Genomic DNA, 13,048 nt, shown 5'->3' on the forward strand with positions numbered 1-13,048 from the left:
TCTTAAACTAGGCTCATAGATCAGGTGCCCTTTGTACTGTTTCTACCTCACCTGAATCCCCAACTTCTTTGTTTATGGAGACAATAGACAGTTTGGCCGTTGTTGTTTTTTTTTTTAACCACAAAGTGCTTGGATTTTCAGAATTTGCAGGCCTCGGCATATCTGTGACCTCAATCGTAGAGCACAGTGAATACTGGCAATTTGATTAACCCAGCAGTGTCCATTATCCTAAAGGAAACATGAATTTTGCTCAAGAAGCTTCTTGTCGTTGGGGTTGAATCTGGGTAGGTCTCTTGTAAATGTGGTAGAGCACCCCGTGTGCCTCTCACTTCCTTGGATTACCTCAGGTAAATGGTCAGATCCTGTTCTTTAATAAGCTGTGTTTCTCCTCAGAAATAACAAAGAAAATGCAGCCACACTGAGGCAGCAGGCTGGCACAGACAGCATCCTCACGTCCATTTAGGACATCAGAGGAAATGGGCTTCTAGCAGGCATTTCCTGTATCTCACGCAAGCTGACAGGATCGCTGAAGCCTGGTCTGTCATTCTGAGGAAGGAAGCCTCATGGCGCAAAGATAGACTGTTTGCTCAGCCCTGCTTTCTTGATAATTGCTTTGTGGTTGCTGCTCATTTTTGCTTCAGAGCTCACTAACGCAAAAATACCCTACAGCACAGGAAAATGAAAAATAGAAACTCACCCAACTTAGCAAACAAGGGGTGTAACCGTCTATTAAAAAAAAAGAAGTTTTACTAGTTTTTGACCTTGTCACTTTTCTCTGGACCCAGTTAAGGGTACAGTTGCCCACTTACTAGTGGTGTTTTCTCTGGTAGGCAATGGTAATGAGTATATTTGTGGAAGAGCTCTGGTGTTTGTACCAGACTATACCAATAAGTTCTCTCAATATGGACCCTCAGGTGGTTCTTTTTAATATACGTCACAAGGGTTTAAACCTGTCTGTCTTTCTTGGAGAAAGATTGGAAGTTTATGTCTGATGCTACCCTACTCTCATTTCCTTCCCGTAAATGCTCTTATTTGCCTGAGACTGGTACTATAAATGACTCCAGACTGTTCTTTCTTTAAGTCTGGTTCTCACAAGTCTTCGCATGAATAATGAGCTTCATGTTCCAAGATGAATGTGCTCTGACGCGTTCTCAAAAAAGTCACGATAAGAAAAAAAATACATTTCAGTAGGGCCTAGCCTTTTTTCTTTTTAGGGTTGAGGCACCTCTCTGATAAGCTTTTCACAAGGAATGAATTGGAGACAAGTGTTAATATGCGGTAGTTTTCAGAGATGCTCCATTTTCAAACTCATGGCAGTGCTTTTGAAAATCAAAGTAGGTCTCTCAATGCCACCAGTAGTCTGACCTCAAGAATCGTGCATGATACGATGGGAATTGTCACAACCCTTGAACAGAATAAAGTCATTCAGAAGATAGCCACTGGAGTTGCAACAAGGTGACAATGGCTACTTGAATAGATGTCTATGAGGAAAAAGGAATATTAGTTTTATGCCAGTATGATTTCCAGAGATATCAAATAGATCTTGTCCAAGGGAATTAAAGGTTAAAAAGCAACTACAAGCATATAGATTATGAGGCCAGTCCAGTCACGCCAGAGATGTGGAAGGAAAGAGACATATACTGAATACTTGCACTGGAGAAGAGAGAGCAGGCCTAGCACAAGGAATTAATAATTGCAAGAGAAAAAAAGGAGTAGACCTTCGTGTTGCATGCTTCCTCCATCTGTTTTCACCTTTTATTTAAATCATACTTCCACACACTCAGCAAATACTCTTTCAACACCAGTTCCTTTTCTCACTTTTGACGTGAATTACTCTTGTGTCATAGACTAAAGGCCAGCAAGAAAAAAGAACCAAACAAAAACATTGAGGAGAAGGACTATATTTATAACCTTCAATTACTATAAGACATGTCTGATATCATCTACAATAAAGATCCTCTTTTGCTAGTGCTTGACTTGCCACAGTTTTCCCTCCCCAGGAATGCTGACCAAGTGCTTACTACAGCCAGGTTTTCAGGGATATTTATTAGTTATGCATCCAAAAAACCACATGTAAACACAAACCTCCTTTTTCCATCTTTTAATAGAAAAATGAGTAAAGCAAACCACCTTTGCATACACTGAAAAAATAATATCCATAAGAACTGCAACAGCCTATGAATCTTTCAGCCACAGGTGTTGCTTTTTCCCATAATCTGATAACCTCCCACCTCAGGTGGAGGTAGTTCTGTTTTAATGTGTTTATAGCAGTGGATTTCAACAGCTTTTTACATTTTCTGTGCTGTGGCTTTCCTTTGAAAGATAAGGTTAGTATTATTTTGTTGATAAATATCGTTAATCTTGCGGTGTTTTTTTACAGTGTATTGTGTTTTCTTCTATGTGAAAGAATGAAAATGTATTTTTAGACGTATAACTGTTGTTTGTTCGTGAGTCTTTAACATAAGTTTGTTCATAAGGAAGAGGGAAAAAATAGGTAAGGCTTCTGAGGTATAATTTAGTACATACTATCAAGTTTTTCTTCTAGACAAGGTTTGTATTTGTGTTTGCCGTGTTACAAATAATGCTTTAGTACAGTAATACTGCTTGTGTTTTTATTTTTGTTTCTTTTTAGACTTTGTTTTATTACAAGTGTTAAATAACTTTGTTTTTTACTAATTTGTTCTCAAATGCTTTAGAAGGTTGTAGAGGTTATTTTAAGTTTAAACAACTTGCTGTACAGGGGTCTGGGTAACTGTTGTCTTTTGTAATATGCCTCTATTTCTTCTGAGATTCAGGCTTGGATGATAACAAAATTCCTTAGATATCCTTTCTGGTGAAGGCCAAAAACTCTTTTTTTTTTTTTTTTGAATTATTATTTTGTTGTTGTTGTTCCTTTTAAACTGTAAAAGAACGTAGGAGTGAACCTTAAAAAGCAAATAGAGTAGATAACAGTCCTATGCTGGCTTTTGTAGTTAGTATTTCTGCAAATGCCTTCAGTTTGCATTTCAAAAAGCGAGAGATGTTTTGCTTGTGAACTGTTGCGGTCTTGTTGATCTATAGAGGTTTGATTGTACTCCATATGAACTTCTGTGTGCAGCAGAAAGCTTGAAGCTGGGCTTCTAATTTTCCTCTCCTGTTTGGGTTTCCTGCTGCCTGAGAAGGGGATATGTGCTGTAGTTTTTTCTTCTCACCAAACCGCTTCTCTTTTTGGAGTTAGGGGTTTGGTAGTTTTAGCAGTCTGAGAAAGCTGTGTTGAATTTGTCCTAGGTTAAATAAAAGTGGAATATATATGTGCTCTTACGTGTTACCAATATGCCACAATGTTCAAAGTGTTTCTTTTCAAAAGCTATAATAAAATAAAAAGCTTCTGTTTTGAAGGACTGCTTCTAGGTTATATAAATAATTAATTATATACTTATATTACTTAGGCTGTATGCTGAGCATTTCTTAATTGTTAGATCTTCTCCCTTCAGCAGCAGGACATGAGGGTGGAAAACTGTTCTGCTTCTTGGGGACTGATGTTGATAATGAATAAAGCCGCGTTCTCCACTACCCAGCAGCATGGCTGCTGAGCATCTATCTGCTATCCTTCTGGTTTTACTAGTGTGACAGTGTGGAGCACAAAGATGACTTAAAAAGCAAGTGATAGGGGCAGGATCAGTGTTCTGAATGCTAATGTGCCTGTGCCTTTCCAGATTTCTTTGCCTTCCAACCATCTGTGGCTCAGCTGCTCAAGGAGAGCCTCTCTGTGTTGTGGAGCCCTTGTAATGCTCACACCTGGCCTCAGGAGTTGGTGCCTGAAAGAGCACGTCTCTTGACACCTCTTTGGAAACATTCACTGGTAAAGAGGGAAATACCTTCAGTATGAGAATGAGACTTACTCCTGGTTGATATACAAAAAGAATTTGAAAGGGAGCCAACACACAGCTATCTGTATCTGTCAGGCTTTTTTGTTGTTGTATGGGATGGTGAAGTGTGAATCTGATGTGTGAAGATAATTTGAATGCGGTTACTTCATGACCCTTTGGCACTATACATCATTTTAGGATCTGCTTTATGCTTTAAAATGGTGGGTTGGTAACCTGCAGGCCAAGTAAACAAAAAACACCCTTGAAAATCTTTGACTGAAGGCAAGGTTCTTTTGTTGTTGTTCATTGTGGGACTTCTTGAAATAGAATTTCTGACTTAGCAACAAAATAAGTATTTTTCCTGGATTAGAATATAGAACTTCCTGCTTTGTGTTTAGAAATGGAACTGTGGCTTTCCCCACTGTGTTTCTGGCTCTGGTAGATCTCTAAGTTTTTTTTTCGATTCTGTTTGGGAGAGTAACAGTGTATGAAGGCTGAGGGGAAAAAAAAACACTTCTCATACTTCAGCTGGCTTCAATTTTAAGTGAAGTAAGGTATAGTAAAACTCTTCCCCTTCCCTACATGTTCTGCCTCTAAGATGGCAAAACAATTTCCCTCTCATTTTCTATCCCGTTACAAGATGACTAAGAATGTGGGAGGAAAAGAATCAAAGGTAAATGCTGATGAAACTGATAGATTTTGCTAACAGTTGAAAGAGATGGAATTTATTATTATTATTTTTTATTTGCCTTCTGTATGTTTTTCACCAAAATCTTTAATACGTCGGAGTTAAAGGAGAAGAGGAGAAAGAACTGGAGATCAAATAGTTTAATAATAATAATAAAAAATCCTAAACTTGATGCTCCAGTCTTTTCCTATCCCCAAACCCAGATATTAAAAGAACATAAAGAACTTAAGAGTATTACTGTTAGCCTCTTTATCAAGCATACAAGAATGACCTATTACAGACTATTAGAGAATTCACTATACAAATCAGTGTATAATCAGCTTTTTCATACACCACCTTCTACATAACAAGGAGAAGTTTGAAAATCCTGTAAGCACACAGATGTATAAAAAGCGAGGTAAGAAAACATCTCTTTTGTCCTTCAGTGCTTCTGCTGCATGTTTATGGAGGTGTCCTGCCCTCAAATGCTTAAATTGCTGCATCTCTCTAGATGCATTTTACATGATGGTAGAAGTATAATAACACACATTCATGGAATTTTTGAATAATATGAACTGTTGTTGTTATCAGATACTTAACACTCTTATGCAGTTTTCTGATTAATAAAAGAAAATACTTCATCTTTCTGTTGTATCAGTGGTACAATAAGGTAATGCCTTTCTTCAAACTTAGTATTTAAGGAACGATTTTTTTTTCCCAGTTACGTTTACTGTTTCCCCTTTCTCCTCTTTCTTAGTTATTTTGAACTAAACTTCCTAGCCTAAAAAGGGCTAAAAGAGTTTGTGGCAATGAAACACAGTGAAATTCAGATACCTAAGCATAAATGTCTAGTGGTATTTTTAGATGTCCTACAATATACCACCAAATGGTCTTTAGTCACCCCTCTAGAAGAACAGAAATTTCCTCTTATCTCCTCACATCTACTTACGGTATATAGATGTTTGGTTGCTTCATAGGTCTCAAGTGTCGTCATAGTCTCCCTATTTAAGCATTTGAGTAATTCCCAGCATGATTATCTCTCAAGTACGTGTTGGTAGCAGATTTGCACATTAGTATGATTTTAACGAGCAGTATAACTGAAGGATAAAAATGTCTACAGAAGAGTGGTTTTTAAGAATAAAGGTGCATTAGAAAAGCTGATTAGTTTGGTCAAAACTCTGTATGAAACTTGACAGTACAGCTGATAACAGCAATATGCCACAAATGGCTATATATAGTATCTTGGGAAGTGTTGTCATTGGATCTTCCTAGCTAACTTGTATAGTGTTCTTTTTTCTTTAGCATTGTCATAGCTTCCACTATTTTTCTATTTAAAAAGTTCCTCAAGTGAGCAGATGAACAAAAGCTTTTTTGGGAGCACTGTCACACTTTTTTTTTCAGTAGCATTATCTTACATAGCTGATACATGTTTTCACCTTTCTCAGTTTTTTTCCCCCCTTTATTAGGATTAAAATCTTAAGGTGGCTGGTTTGTTTGATGTTTTCCCTCTGTTTCCAACTTGTTCAATGTATACCTTCAATGCAGCCTTCCAGCTGAGTCTTCCAACAGGTAGCTGATAATGTCCTTTGGTCTTCTGTATTTGGTATTCTGAGGTCACTGAGATGTTTAAAACAGCATTTAGTACCATGGCTAATAGATTATCGTGTGGCCCGTTGTGTCTTGTGGCGTCCCCGTATTGGCAAACAGCAGTTCTTTCGGCTGCTATTTTTCTTTTTTTTTTTTTTTTTTTTAAAGAACTACACATGAAAACCAGCACAATGTGGTTCTAACAGTTTTTTTAAATGTGGATCAAAAAAAAGCTTATGTTGCACCTGATTTGCATACTCCTGCAGGCTGGTTTTTATACACACAAACCTGCTTTGTAAATGAATGGCTGTTGAAAGTTGGTGGCAGTGATGAACAGGACAATTCTCAGGAGCTAGAGGGGACTGCAAGTAACTCTACTGGTATATAGAAATGTCCTCCTAGTTTTGATCTTGATACGTCCCTCTGAGTTTTGCTGTCCCTGACCTCTCCCCTTCTCACCCTTCTACCCACAGTTGTAGCTTGTGTTTTTTTTGGCTTACCAGAATAATAGAAGTGGGACTGGCCACTTACCCTGAGGCCTGAGAAAAAAACACCACCAAATAATTCTTAGGGTTGTTTAATGATCTGAAGCCCCTGCAAGCCTCAGCTTTAAGTACAGTGGGTGATTTTGTCCAAGCTTCTTGGGGCAGACTTTTCTGAACAAGCAGTACCATGAGAAACAACTGCAAAGTGTCAGGACGCTCTTGAGAATCTGAAACCAGAGATCCAAATTAACGTCAGGGATGGAAGGGTTCAGGACGGGGGTCAGCTGCTTCAGTGCATAAGATCTGTGAGAAATGCGATGAAGGCGTAATGATGGGTGGATTTAAGCTTCGCTGCTCTGTCTTCAGACGGGATAACTCATTTGGGACCTTCCAGAGGCGAACATGATAAAGATATGAAACGCTATTGCCTGCCTATTTGGAGAAACATTTCTCCTGACAAAATTCACTTAAAAATCTTATTGGTCTAATGAAGAAAAGTCTGTGTTAATTAAATGTAATGGTGCTTTCTTTTTCAATTAGTCTGAGTGTTAATGCCAGTGGCCCTAAGCCACATCCTGCACCATGATGAAATAAAGCCACACTTATGGCTCCTCCCTCCAGAAATGGAGCACTGCAGTAGTGAGTAGTTGCAGAGGAGGTTCTAAAACCACAGACATTTTGGAAATACAGAAATAAAATATTTACCTCAGGGGACCTCAGGTTCAGCTTTGATGCTGGGTATTTTGATGTTAAGCTGCGTGCAGCAGCTGGAGACGTTGTGCAGTGGAGAACCTGTCTTTTCATCCTAGAAACCAGGCTGGTTTGAGTTGGGGTGCTGGGGGAGGATGTAGTATTTGCTCTGCACGCAGACTTCACGTACTCTCTCAGAAAGCCTCTTCTGTGGGAAAGATTGGAGGGCAGGACGATGAAAGGCAGTAAGGCCGTGTGGTTAAGAGGATGCCTGGGTGACGGGTGCCTGCGGCATCCTTCTGCAGCTGAAATCTCAGAGTAGCGGGGTGGTGTGAGTGGTGTGAGTATTTCAGGGAAGGTAGGTGGTGTATGCTAAAATACAACTTTCCACTTCCTCAGAAGCTATGGGTAAAAGAGCTTGGTACTGAAGCAGAAAAAAGGCTTCACCAGCCACCTAGGTGTGAGGATAGCTGGTGCATGTCCAGCTGGCCTGTGCAGGAGTAGACTTAGCAGCTGAGAATGCCCTCTGGGGAGGGATACCTAAGCATTAGCACTAGTTTAAGCATTTTTGCTTGGAGCTAGGAGGGTGAAGAGGCAGGGAGGAATGACAGCTGGTGGTGTAGGAAATGCTGCTGCTTGGAGCTATGGATGCTGCTGGGGTGTGTTTAAAGGAAAGGGTGTGTTCAGCCTCTAGTTGGGCTGAAAGCTGAGTAGGTGGTATGAGGGCAAGTAGGGGAAGACCAAAAGTGACTGAAGAAGACCAAAACAGATTAAACAAAATCTCAGGAGGGAATTAAAACCTCCCTTAAGAGGGGAGAGGAAGCAAGCTTATTTTCATGAGAACTCATGCTTACTGAAAGAAAAGCATGTACGTCATGTTCATGAGAAGTTTACACTATTGCTACTCCATGTTGAAAGATCTAGGCCTTGTCTAAGTGCATAGCTGAGTGCTTAACTCCTAACGTGTTTAGAGAGGTACGGCCACCTGATTTGGACAGAGATGGAGGCACGATGGATACTGGTAATTCCTGAGCTTGTAAGAGAATGGGGAAAAAGCTACAGCTAAGCGCATGCTCTGTGTTGGGGTTTGTACCAGAATAATTCTTCTATTTTAGAAATGTATATTTGTCTCAGGATACAAAAACTGATAGCTGATGTGTAGGGAAGGGACAGGAAGGAGGTGGTGATAAATAGCTGGGAGCCGAGGGGGCTGGGTGAGGAGAAAGGTGAGAGACTATTGTGCACTTCTGTATTGCGATTAATAACTTGAGGTGATGAGAATGTACTGCTAGCATTATTCATAACTTATATGCACCTTTTTCATTTCTGGCTCTCTTGAAGTTAGGGACATGGTGAGCAGGGAGTAAGGCAGCAGTGTAAGAACTTTTTTTTTTAAAACTGGGGTAACTAGCTATAGTCTTAGAGCAGAATAGCTAAAAATAAAGGAAGCAGTGTTCACAGTTCATTGAACTTTGCACTACACCCACCGTACTTAGCTCCAAATTACACTTTAGCGATGGTGGTAGTGTGAACTTTGAGTGTTGAACCCATTATGGTTAATGCTGCAGTCATCCCATGAGAACAGCGTCCTCTCTTTAGGCAGAAAAGAGAGAGGCTATGCATCTTATAAAACTTGCAGCAAGTGTCCACTGTTACATTACCTTATCCAGTCATCACATACCATGCAATGTTGTTGACAAGAACGGTGTCTCACTTAGACTTTTTTTTTTTACTGATGATTTAGAAAAGTCACTGCTTATGAAATGAAAAAGCTTTTTTAATGGGGAAAATACAGGAAGCTGAGGGAAGTGGAACAGTTTTAGTGAACTCTGAATGTTCCAAACTAGAAAGGGAATCAAATAATATATTGTTCTTGGAAGCATTTTAAAACTACCCGCTTCACTTGGCTGTTCTGCTCTTCTTTGGCCTTGGTAAGGGCACCTACAAGAAATAGACCGTGAGCCTAGACTCTTACAAGAAAGGGGGATAAAAATAAGTTTTCACTAGATAGTCTGCAGTGGTGAAATAACCGTGAGAAAATAAATACACGGAAATTGTAAAGGGTTTTGAACTGTCGGGTTGTCTAAGTACCACCGTTAAAAAACAGTATTGGATCTTAACCCAGAGGACGATGGCATTTATTTTTCCCTGAGCTAAACTGCTCTACTGCTCCATCTAGTGTTACTGCGCCCTACTAATGGAAGAGTTGGACCTTGCTTCAGTAATCCTTGCATCTAGCGTAACGGCTGGATCTAGAGCTAGTGAACCTCGAGTTCTCAGCAGGACGCTTGTTTGTGTGTTACCAGAAAGTCTTTTGCAAAAGTCTGCAGTAGTAAATTTGATTTTTTTTCATATTAACTAAGTTTCATGAGCATGATAGAATTTTCTATGTAAAATTGGTCCTAGATTGGTCACTGAATTTTATAGGAATACCTAAACCAATATGGACTCTTCCACTGTTTTCTAGTTACTCTTCAGTGCAAAATGTAGGTAGGGAAAGGTGACATGACATTTAAACCGAATTGTAATAAACTGCTTTTGTAGTTTTTTTTCATGCTAAGTAATGTGATATGCCTATCTTTTCCTAGCAGCAATTTTTAATGTCAGTAGCAAAAATCAGTGCTGGTAAAGCAGATAACAGTGTGATGGAAGATCCTAATGCAGAAAAAGATAAGTTTCTGAATGTTTTAACTATGTGAGATACCCTGACTACAAACAAAGTTGACTTACTATGTTTAAAGTCAAAAAATTTTTTTATTCCCTATCACATTGTTATGTAAGTGAAAAAAAATGCATAGTTAATGACAGCAAGGCTGTTCATTAAGTGGCTGCTTCAATCCTACCTGTTGTTTCAATCTTTGAGTCCTTATTCAGAAGTTCTAGAGCTGGGTAATAGAAACGTGGTGCTGCGAAGCACCAATGCGTCAATGTGTGCAGGCTCAGAAAAGCTCTGTGCAGGCTCTGTCCCTTGATACAGACCCTGGGGATGTAGCAGCTGAGGTGGCTGCCTACTCCTTTCCAATGTCTGGATTTGTCCTCCTCCCAGCCTTCCTTTATGGAATGCCATGTTGTGCTGCTGACATGATATACTGAAACACTTTTTTTTAAAAAAAAGTTTTTTTTCCAAAAGAAGTGCAAACTGAAAGTACATTCAACATATTTTCAATAATACAGCAGAATATAAAACTTACAAACATAAAATTACGACTGAATAGTCTTATTTAGAATTTTACTTTTTGTATCAGTCAGTCTAATAAAGTGCACATAAAAAGTATATCTCTCTTCTTCAGAGAAGTTTTCATCACATGCTTGCAAACACAACTAATTTAAACGGCAACATATTTACAGTTTGGCTGTCCATGAGTTGATGTAAGGTTCTTGAGTTGCAAGAAACTGCACTGGCTTCTCATCTCTCTAGTTCTGCTTCCAGGATTTCTCCCCACGTGTCAACATCCATTGGATACATGCTTTTCTCTGGCAAGTTGTTTTGTGAGTGAATGTTACTGTATTTCCCACTCAGCCATTCTTGTTTTACTTTGCTTTTCCAGTAGTTTCTTAGTAATGTGATCTGATGGAAAAACAGACAGCAAAAATCTTGGAAGTAAACCAATTCAAGCTGCACTCAATATGAGTAAGTTTTACATTGGAAGAGTAGTGCCAGCAAAAGGATTTGGAACATGTCTCTGGTACCTGGATGCTAAGCCCAGAAAGCTGTACTGCTGCCAACAAGTAGACTTTGGTCTACTTCTATCTTTCTATCCTAAGTTAGGTAGAGAGTCGCTTCTTGCCTCAATTCTTGGAGGGTGAAGATGATGGGGAAATGAAAACCCTAAACAGGAATTAATTTTCCTCCTTACTCTTTAAAAGAAATGGCTTCCACTTTCTCTTCCTGTTTAGGTTGTTTATGACCTTTACCTCTTGCTTGGGCTATTAATGAAGGCTGGATTGGTTCTTCTACTGAGCCAGCCTTTTAGTGCAAGAAAATGCTAGCTTGGTGTATTTGTTGGAGGGGGATTTGTAATAGATGCAAAATAGAAAACCAGAGGGGAGCCCTTTGGAAACTGTTGTGCAAGAGAGGAAAGGTACATTTGGAGGGCAACTGTTCCCTGCTCAAGGCAGGGAGTGTGAGAGTCCAGAATTTTTTTTTTGTTCTTTTTCACAAATCCCCTGTTCCCCCACTTGAAAATGCCCCAGCTAAATTGAGGTGGGGATCACCCTTTAGCTAGCTGAGAGAAGTAGCCATTGCTTCCCTGATCTACTTCAGTTTGTAGGCTGGACTGAACAGTGACAGATCCTTCCAGTATGTTGAGCTCCTCTTGCTTCAGAGAAGCTGTAACTAGGAGTGTGTATGCATGTGTCGGGGGGAAGAATTCTAAACAAACTTCACCCAGCTCCTGCTAGCTCCTTGTTTCCTGTCTTCCTACCCCGGATTCTTTCTCCCGGTTGCACACAGCTTTGCCTCAATACATTTTAAGCAATCTGTAATGTATCTGCAAGAAATCATTCTTCACAAGCAGACTTACTCCAATGAAATATAACTAGAGAATGTATACTGGCACACAGGCTATGTGCTTTTCACTCCCTCTGCCCCTGTGTATTAGGATTTGGGCATTCTCCCATGTTAGGGCTACTCAGACTTTCTGATGGAATGAACAGACCCCAGTGTTGAGGTTATGCATACCAGCTGGATCACCCTGCTGGGATGGGCAGCTTTGGGGCCTTGAGGAATACACAGAATATGTTGAGTGGGCCAAGGGTGGTTCTGGGTAGCAAACAGGATAAAGAAAATGGGAAACTTATTTGTGTTTAACCAGGCTTCTAGTTGTTTGATTTTCACTACTAAGCCACATTGGCATTACAGGGCTTCCCCAAGCATCTTGGACAAATAAGAAATACTTATTTGTATGTCTCTATTATTAATCCCAGAGGCTTCTGAGTTGCCAGCACTGTCACTCATATTAAATTTACCTTCCATGAGTATCCATTGCCTCGATCGCAATCAATCTCTCGCTGACAGACAGCTCTCACAGTCAAACAGTGATTTTTCCACAAACAGTCATTATTGTCAATAGCTTGATTCCAGCTCCTGCATGTCATCGCAGCGTTACACAGGCTGCAAATATCGAGCTCACTGAATATCTGCAAGCTGACTTCGGGAGGCAGAAGGGCTACGAAGTCATCGGGACTTTCCCTTTTTCTCTTGTCAGGAGGAAGGCTGGCTGGCTCCCCGCAAGGTAACGGCTGCTTGTTCCTCTTGGGCGTTTTCTGCATGCTTTTGACCTCTCGCCAAATCCAGTGGGTATGCCTGATAAGGAAAGCATAACCATTAACGAGCAGCCGCTGTGGAATGACCAATGTTGCCCTGATGCCACAACAAACGCCACCAGCCCCCACTGCGGGCCGCCTCGTCACTCTTCCAGCAGCCGCACGCGGGCAGGCAGGGGACCAGCCGGCCGCTTCGGCACGTTTCGGCCCATTTTGGCGATGGCGTCACGCTGGCGAGGCTTTCTGAGGGCAAACCGCCCGGCTTTTGCCGGTTTTTGCAGCCCTTTTTTGCCCCTCCTGCCCACGGCGGCGCTGAGGGGCCGGTAACGCTCGCTGCCGACCGTTGGCTACCCTCTCCCCGCCCCATACCTGCCCGTGCGCCGCGGCTCCCCGGTTGTTTTTAAATACCTCCACCATCAGCCCCTTGCCGGTGCTCTCCCCAGGCGCTGCGCGCGTGCGCGCGGCGCTTTACCCCCCCCCCCCCCCGATGCATGCTGGGGATCGTA

The 13,048-nt window shown here is 40.9% G+C and overlaps 1 protein-coding gene across 2 annotated transcripts; it reads right to left on the reverse strand.

Annotated features, from left to right (window-relative positions):
• Positions 1–9,011: 9,011 nt before the first annotated feature.
• On the reverse strand, positions 9,012–13,023 carry FBXO48 (F-box protein 48). 2 transcript variants are annotated; one of them, XM_035553039.2, is made up of 3 exons: positions 12,951–13,023; positions 12,246–12,582; positions 9,012–10,845 (listed from the first exon to the last, which is right to left on the reverse strand). In XM_035553039.2, exons 2-3 carry the CDS (start codon positions 12,546–12,548, stop codon positions 10,684–10,686), a joined length of 465 nt encoding a protein of 154 aa, XP_035408932.1. In that variant the 5' UTR covers positions 12,549–12,582; positions 12,951–13,023; the 3' UTR covers positions 9,012–10,683. The 2 variants fall into 2 exon arrangements, with proteins under 2 accessions (XP_035408932.1, XP_035408933.1); XM_035553040.2 differs by having other exon boundaries at positions 10,130–10,845; positions 12,912–13,018.
• Positions 13,024–13,048: the final 25 nt, after the last annotated feature.

Source organism: Cygnus atratus, chromosome 3 (assembly GCF_013377495.2).
Source record: "Cygnus atratus isolate AKBS03 ecotype Queensland, Australia chromosome 3, CAtr_DNAZoo_HiC_assembly, whole genome shotgun sequence".
Lineage (NCBI taxonomy): Eukaryota > Metazoa > Chordata > Aves > Anseriformes > Anatidae > Cygnus > Cygnus atratus.

What these genes read in the sequence shown, in the direction of transcription:
- FBXO48 (XM_035553039.2), bottom strand. Translation starts at nt 12,548, where the DNA reads ATGCAGAAAACGCCCAAGAGGAACAAGCAGCCGTTACCTTGCGGGGAG. An exon ending in GCAATGGATACTCATGGAAG is followed by an intron (nt 10,846 to 12,245) that starts GTAAATTTAATA and finishes TTTTTCCATCAG; the next exon opens with ATCACATTACTAAGAAACTA.